Below are 8,616 nucleotides of genomic sequence, written 5' to 3'. Positions count from 1 at the left end.
AACCAACAAAACTAAAGAGCTAGCTCATCCCTAAGCAGGAGCGGTTGGACTTCAAAACAAGGATCCTGCCAAATCTGAAGTCCTGGCGGACCTGCACTCGCTCCTAGCTTCGCGAACCAGTCTGCTGGCCCATTACTCTCCCTTGGAATTCGACTTATTTGAGTCTTTTTAGATTTTACGAATAGATGTAGGTGGTTGTAATATCAATTTACCTAAATTGTATTATAGTTAAAATTTGAGGTTTTAACTTTTACCACTAAAAGAGTTATGACACCAGTAAGAAAGATAGATATCAAACCCAAGTTGACAACCTCAAACCTCAATACTTGGATTCGTGGTTGGAGCCTCTCGGCGGAAGAGCTCAGGCAACGCCGCCGGAGATGGATTACCGCAACAAAATGGTTCTTGCTCCAATGGTTCGCGTTGTGAGTTCAACTTCCCTCAACCACCACCATGTTTCTTCTCATCAATTGCAGCACACCCTAAAGCACAAGTCAAATTCTCAATAATTTTTGTTTTTGTTTGATAGGGCACTCTCCCATTGAGATTGCTAGCTCTTCAATATGGGGCTGATTACGTTTACGGCGAGGAAATCGTTGACCACAAGATTCTCAAGTGCGAACGCCGAATCAATGGTTGGTTCATTGCATCTCTCAGTTGTAGCTCTTTTTATGAATTTTTCATGCTTCTGCTTCTATACCATCAAAAAGGGTGTTTTTTTTTGGTATATATGTTGTTTAGACGAAAAAATGGTTCTAAAGCTTAGAAAGGATGCAGAATTATGATTTCGTTTAGATATATTAACCTCATGTGATAGAAAGTTGGAAGCTTTTGGTTAGATTAATATTTAATGTTCCGTAGGATAGCTCAAGTGGTAGGAGCTGGGGGACATATGAGTTGGGTAGGGGGAGGTCCAGTGATCGATTTCTGGCGGGTGCAATTTATCTTTCTGATGTACCAAAAAAAGATTAATATTTAATGGCTTCATGTAGCATATCATAAGTTGGTAGTTTTCGAAACCGAGAGCATGTAGAGTTTGTTAGGGACAGGAAAATTAAGGATAAATGTTGGGATGCCTGCAGTGGAGTAAAGTATTGGTGATTTAGTGAGTGCAAGTTTGGTTTCTGTAGTTTGCATATTGTGTTTCTTTCCTATCACATTTAGGACTTTAATCCCCAAAGTATTACAAGGAGCTGTTTGCTGAAAGCAAAACACTCGCAACTAGCAATTGCGGGAAGAGGAAAGTTGCTTGAAGATAGTACACTACTGCATCTTTATATTCTAACAAATAGAAGGACAGGAGGCTCGATATTTCCTATCTTTATGTTCTTTACCTAAACTAAATGTTAGATAACTAACCCATATTAAATTCTGACATTTCAATTTTTGTTTCAATTACTACTACTTTTGGTAAAAAAAATAGTAGTTGTAGGCTCATTTGAAAAAATTTAAAACAGTAGATCAGATGCAAAATCATGATATTTTGAAGGACCAAAAGCATATTGAAGCCTTTTTAGTAGCATAGCTAGCCTTCTTTTGTTTTATAATATTCCTAATTTTATATGTCAATAGTGGTACTTATTCACATGATGAAATAAATTTGTGTTGTCCCGTGATAATAACTTTCAATGTTTCATTTTTTTACTTTTATTGTGGCTGGACATTTACTGCTAAGAGGTTGAGTGTAAACTTTGGCATTATCTTATCATTCATAAGCATGTGGTGTTTTCCTCACTCTTATTTAGTTTTTAAATAAACCCATTATCTTCTTGTCAGAGCTCATTGGATCCACTGATTTTGTGGAGAAGGGGACAGAAAGTGTCGTGTTTAGAACCTGCGATCAAGAAAAAGATAGAGTTGTATTTCAAATGGGTACATCTGATGCTGTGAGGGCTCTAGCTGCTGCTCAGTTAGTGTAAGTTAACTGTATGTTAGGTTTCCCTCTTTACTCTTTACACTGAAGTTGTATATTTTTCAATTTTACTAATTTAAGCGACATAATCATCTTCATTGGTCATGAGGTTTTTTATATGGTCTGTTGTCTAGTGTTATCAACTATGCAATGTAAAAGCCTGTTCAGTGTTCACATTAGGGTTGTCAATAGCACGCTATAGCGCCGTAGCGGCCCTTTGCCGCTCCTATTTGTTGCGTAGCGGTGCAGTTCAATGTTGCAGCCACTAAAGCGGAGGAAATTGCTTTAATAGAGGTGCTATTTAGTGGAATTGATAAAAACTCAAAAACAACCAACAAAAAGTTAATGTTCGGACATTTTGGGGAGGTATTTCAGGGTTTTTGCTTTGGAAACATACTGAAAACGGTCTAGTTTGAGGAGTATGAGGAGGAAATGATATAGAACTTTCATGTCTTTAGGTAGTTTAGTTTATGAAATAGAGACTTAAGCTTCTTGGTTACCTTGACTTTTGTTGGTACTAGTATGTTTTGTTTAAGACACCTATGAGTATGACTTTTTAATGTTAGTTATGAGTACAATGAAGTTTGAGCATTTTTTATCATTTATATGTATATAGCTGTATTATATAAACTAAACAAAAAATTCAGCATAGTCCCGCTATGCATTATACTGCAATAGCATTTTTGTGGTTGGCCGCTATGCGCCGCTATCCAAGATTGACAACAACTTCACATATTACATTAAAAGAATTGCAATATTAGTCCATAGTAATAATTGGCAGGAAGATCTTCGACACCTCTTCTATTTCCAAATATATTGCTCCAATGAGTGGCTATACAATTCAAAGATGAAGCATGTATGTTTTCTTTCATGCACCAAGGACACTATACAAGATTGTATCATCAGGCTTTCTAACACCAAATAAACAATTTAGTGAAGCTGTAGTTGCTTTCTTTATGTTCCTTTTCCTATGTTTATTTATGTTTCTTGGGGGTGTGGGTGGGATGGGCTTGGGTTGGGTTGCAGGTGTAATGATGTTGCTGCAATAGATATTAACATGGGTTGCCCCAAAGCATTTTCTTTGAGTGGTGGAATGGGCGCTGCACTGTTGTCCAAGCCAGAGCTTATTCATGATGTAAGTCTTATGATCTGTTGTTGTTCTGATTGTACTGCAGTAATGTATTTTAAACCTTTTTTGAAAATACAGATCTTAACAACATTAAAAAGGAATTTGAGCATACCGGTAACATGTAAAATTCGACTTCTAAGCGAACGACATGATACGGTGGAATTAGCCAAGCGAATTGAGAAAACTGGTGTTTCTGCTCTTGCAGTTCATGGAAGGTAATCTCCAGTTTTTGTCTCATTTTCCTGGATGGAATCTTGCTTTTAATTTTACAAGGCAGTCATTTTCAAATCAGTCAATAACAACCAACCAAAAAACATTATCGTACTAGTTGGTTACAACTTGCATAGATCCGTTGATGCCATTTGGGTCACATTATGTACTGTTTACATAATAAAATCTTCGTCTTTTATCTTGGCTTGAGGCACTAATGTTTGTGAAAAGAGCATGACATTGAGTTAATTGTTCTCAAATCAAGTAAAGCCGGATAATGACTTTCTTGGCGTGCAACTCTTTCGTGATAAAGGTATTTATCAAACAATTAGGATGTGGGTAACAATCTATCTTGACACTATTTTGTTAGAATATCTACAACAAACTGCTAACTGCCCTTACAATGAGCTACTGACTGCTAACAACCCTTACCATGAGCTACTAACAGTAATAATAGATTTCCGTACTTATTCCATTGGGCCTTATTATGCCTAGGCACATGCCCTTTTCTTCTAAAATTTTTCAAGTAAAGGTTATCATAAAGCTTCAACCAGCAAAAATCGAGGAAGTAATCGACAAAAAAAGGTATGAGAGGCTTGTTGGGAGACTGATTTATCTCTCGTACCTGTACAGAGATTACCATTTACCTTTGTAGTTTGTGTGGTAAGCCAATTTATGCACTCACCTAGTATTGAACACTTTGAAGCGGTGACTATTGAATAGGATCCTAATGTACCTAAAGGGAACTTAAGGAAGAGGATTGTTGTACAACCTCCATCTGCCACTGCAAATGCCTTCACATGTGCTTTGTTGGCTCCGCCAGTTTCTCCATGCTCTGGCGTCTAAGAGTACGTGCACCTCCGGCCATCTACTTTCTACCTACCACATCATGTAAAGATGCAAATAGGGTTTTGGAAGTGTGTTTAACACAGTTATTCAGTTTGTAATTATACGCTAATTACAAACATTATTTCCTAAGCACAAGTTTCTATACACCTATTAGTACAATGCACATGTGAACAATGAGTTTCTATTCTAGCACGATTTTCGGTTAGGGCTTATTTTCCAAGGTGGAAATTTTACGCATTGGAAACTGAAAAACTAACATGGCATTTATGAACACCTATCCCCAAAGTTTAAGCTACAAGATGAAAGCACATAAATAGTTTTATATCTAGCATGTCTTCTCATGCAAGAGCGCTTTGGGCTTGAAGTGTGGATAAAGCACAAGCCCACCCAATCTTGTGTTGAAGTTTAGCCCTATTTAGAACAATGAGGGCAACAAGGATAGAGTTTTGGATCACTTAGACATAGAAGCTTTAATGCCACATTAGAAACAAACTACCAAAAGCTTAAGCTGTTATGTGAAATCACATGAATGTTCTTGTCTAACATGACATGTGCATTTACAAGCACGACTAATGTATTACAGTTAGATCACTAATATGGGTATTCTTATTTAATCTTTCTTGCATTAATCATTCATGCCTCACTTTTTTCATTTAAATCTATTTACAGAAGAGTCCTAGATAGGCCTAGAGATCCTGCAAAGTGGGCCGAAATTGCTGATGTTGTGTCAGCATTATCTATTCCAGTTATAGCAAATGGGGATGTCTTTGAGTACGATGATTTTCAACGCATTAAATCCGCAACAGGTAGCTGAAAAGAATTCTTCAGTAACTAATTTTTCATTTATTTGTTGGAATGGTAGAGACTGTGCAGTGAAACAACTTCCAATTTAGTTTATTTTTATTATATATTTCAGAGAGCAGAGTTGCCTCATCTGTATTTATGTTGCAACCCAATATTTCCGTGTTGTTAATGTGTTCTCTAGAGTGCAATTAAAACACTTGACAAAATGCAACTCATTCGCTTTTGGAAAGTGAGGAAATGAATCAAAGCTAACAAGTTTCTTTCTCGATGACATTATAAACTACACAATCCTTGCTATCCTAAGGCCATGATAGATTCCCCTCGATTCTGCAGGAATGATTGGGGATATCCCTAGGCTTAGCCTTGGATCAAGCCTCTACATCGAATACTATTGGTAATCTACGCATTCCCATTTGTGTTAGCTTGAATTGATCCCCCTCTCATGGAAAGCTTCAAGTGATAGTTCGTCCTTATGATAACACTTGGACAATGTAGCCTAGAGATTGAGGAGTGTGATTTCATAATATGTAGACATTTCTATTCTAAACTATACATTAAATATGGAAAACAAACTATAGACTATAATAGCTCCAATGCAGCTGTTAGAAGCTTTAGAAAATCCAAGACTTTAAAAGTAACTCTGAAGGGAGTGAATGGGGTAGGTGCTGCCGTGGTGGTGGTGGGATGATTGTCAACATTGATTATATATATGATGTGGCTTACCCCGGCTTATAAGGCATTGTATGTTACTCATGAGCCCATGAAAATAACTTAGAAAGCTCGTCGAAATCAGATCAAAGGAAAGTTGGCCTAATGATTTGCACATAAAGCCTTGAGTGAAGAAAGGTTTCAGTTTTTGTTGCATTTGATGGGAATTTATTTTTTTATCTAGGTGATTACTTTTGTATTTACTATGCAATAATATTCATTTTTATTATTCATCATGATATATTAGCTATTCATTTTCTTATGTTTAATTTCTAATTGACACTAGTTTTGTTATAAGGTGCCTCATCAGTGATGGTTGCTAGAGGGGCACTCTGGAATGCTTCAATATTTTCACCTGAAGGCGAAGTTTCTTATGAAGTTGTGAAAAGAGAATATATTAGGAAGGTAATATTTTTCTTTGTTCTAAATCAACTATAGTTCACATTTATGACCTTTCATTGTTTACCTTGAGATGCGTGACAATCTAATGAATAGACAGTTTGTAGACCCAGATAGACTAGTTATTTCTCAGTCTAGTGATATTTCAAATTTAAAAGAATGGATTTATATATTCTCATTCTCATATTGGGAGATGTCTTTGGGCTTTTGGGTGTCATGGTCACTAACTACTAAATGTTGTTGTTTCTAATTTCCATTTCAGTGCTTCTTGTGGGATAACGATATTAGAAGCACCAAGCATACATTAAGGGAAATGTTAACCCGTTATTCTAATCTTGGACTCCCTGAATGGAAGGCTATAGTCAAATCCGAATCCAGTGCAGATCTAGCGTATGTTCTTCTTTCTTTATTGCTAAACTGGTTGCTTGCATATGTGTTAGGTACTTACGTGTTGACTGCGAAAATCTTTTCCTGTTCGTTGATCACATGCTTCGTAAACTCCCATGCATTTTAGTGACTTTAAACCATGCCATTTGTAGACAAATAAATAAACAACATCAAAAGTTTTCCAACTAGATGGGTGAGCTACATGGATCCAAGTATCCAACAACAGCCAATACCATAATATCCTGTCATGAATCAAGTTTACTTACTCTATAGTACTTAATGATTTAGTCTATATTACGTATTGGTCTCCTCTCCATATCCAACAACAGCCAATACCATAATACCCTCCTTATTAGTGCTTCTACATGTATTCTCCATACATGTCCAAACCACTTAATACTAGATTCAATCATTGCTTCTACAATGGGGGCTACTTTGACTTCTAGTTTATCGATACTATTCTTAATCTTGTCTTATATAACTATTATCCATTTGCTACATTATCATCTCTGCAACATTTAGTTTACTTTCTTGTTGGCTCTTCATTGTTTTACATTCACTTCACTCAACATTGCTGGTTGAATTACACCCAATTTTAAATCACACCCCAAGCAATAGCATTGCTTCCTTTTACCCACTCTACTGGAACCCTATGGTTGACATCTGCCATAAACCAAATATTCCAATAGTTTAAGCTGTTAGGTGAAGACACATTGGCATGAGCTATTGAATTCTAATAACTAACAGTAGATATGCTGACTAAATATATTCAAAAGGTTGAGAGTTAATCTCTTCAGCAATTTGGTCGATTCTTAGCCTTTTTCTCAAGTCTTGTCAGTTTTCAGATGGTCTGAGAAAAATGATTTTCTTTGCTTCCATGTGGCCATAAAAATTAGTCCTCTACTGTCAGCTGGTATTCTCTGCAGAGTATGCACACTCCATATATGGTGATCCGAAAGTTATACTAACCCCCCCCCCCCCCCCCCCCCTTTTTCTTTAAGAAAACTAATTAAACATTAACAATGTAAATAAGTTGCTTTAAAGAAAGTAAATAAGTTTTCCACAAACATATAATATATTTGACCATCTTACTTTTTTTTTTGGTAATCAATTTTGATATAGTAAGATGCATTTCCAATGTGATTGGACATTTGTATAGAATTTATTTACTGTTAAGTGTATGATTAGCAACTTTTTAAAATTACCGTTTTGATTATTATCTCTCGAGTAACTTGATTCCTCCTCATGTATAAATAATGAGAGTTAATCAATAGTGTTGTCACTGGCTTCACAGTATGTTGTTTTTTCTTATATGTACGATGTACTCTAATATTTCAGGGAACTCTACGGAATGGGAGACTATTACCGATTAGTAAAATCCGGTTCCTCCGAAGCATTCAGATAATGCTTTTGTTGACACATCAAAATTTACAGGGTTATAACATGCTAGGTCGGGTTTAGGGTTATGTCACCTCCCAGCTTAGGAAGCACCGGCAAGAAATTCAAGTCACCGATCGAAGACACTCAAATCATATTCAAGTTGTCATTTAAGGAGGCAACCAGATGAGCTAAATCATGTTGTTCTCTTTCATTGAACTGTAATATTTTTTGGACATGTTATTCATAGTAAAATATAAACAAAATATGCTGATTCAATATTCGACCCCAGATTTTATAATTACCCAAGAAAAATTTGACTGTATTAATATTATAGTTGGTACAATTTATTCAACCTATATTTTTCTCGTTTTTGCTGTCAATGGCTGTTCAATGAACATAAAATAAGGATATATTATTTCAAATTCAGTTTCACTTTTACCTCAGTTGAGTTGAACCCCTCTAACCATACAGGAAACAATGTCATTTCTTCACTTTTTTTATGTCTTGGGATATATGATTAAACATGATATATATAATATATGTCGAGCAAGTGGATCCCTTCCCCATCAAACTCGAGGAAGATTACGAGAAATATTATATCATACAAGATTAATACATTCAAGTAGATCAAATAATTTCAAATCAAATTAAGTATCAAATGCATATTAGATGTTTTTGTGTGTGTAAGTCAGGTCCTCCTTCGTAGGAAATCATGTTCGAGCTGGAAACATTCACATCATGGTGGGGTTAACTCTTCCAGCAGGGTTTTTTCTATCCACAAGACTCGAACCCGATATCTTACTATAGGAGAATCAAGCATGTACCACTTGAACCAACT

At 36.0% G+C, this 8,616-nt stretch overlaps 1 protein-coding gene across 1 annotated transcript; it reads left to right on the top strand.

Moving 5' to 3' along the window:
• The first annotated feature begins 267 nt into the window (after nt 1–267).
• LOC130748729 (uncharacterized) lies at nt 268–8,158 on the top strand. The gene is made up of 9 exons (XM_057601974.1): nt 268–425; nt 530–635; nt 1,777–1,915; nt 2,939–3,047; nt 3,120–3,256; nt 4,770–4,906; nt 5,911–6,017; nt 6,274–6,401; nt 7,737–8,158. Exons 1-9 carry the CDS (start codon nt 381–383, stop codon nt 7,801–7,803), a joined length of 975 nt encoding a protein of 324 aa, XP_057457957.1. The 5' UTR covers nt 268–380; the 3' UTR covers nt 7,804–8,158.
• The last annotated feature ends 458 nt before the right edge of the window (nt 8,159–8,616 follow it).

This window comes from Lotus japonicus, chromosome 3 (assembly GCF_012489685.1).
Source record: "Lotus japonicus ecotype B-129 chromosome 3, LjGifu_v1.2".
Lineage (NCBI taxonomy): Eukaryota > Viridiplantae > Streptophyta > Magnoliopsida > Fabales > Fabaceae > Lotus > Lotus japonicus.
This window is presented reverse-complemented; position numbering and strand designations above follow the sequence as displayed.

Coding starts and splice junctions, on each gene's coding strand:
- LOC130748729 (XM_057601974.1), top strand. CDS start 381: ATGGATTACCGCAACAAAATGGTTCTTGCTCCAATGGTTCGCGTT. Junction 1,916..2,938: donor CTAGCTGCTGCTCAGTTAGT/GTAAGTTAACTG, acceptor GTTGGGTTGCAG/GTGTAATGATGTTGCTGCAA. Junction 3,048..3,119: donor AGCCAGAGCTTATTCATGAT/GTAAGTCTTATG, acceptor TTGAAAATACAG/ATCTTAACAACATTAAAAAG.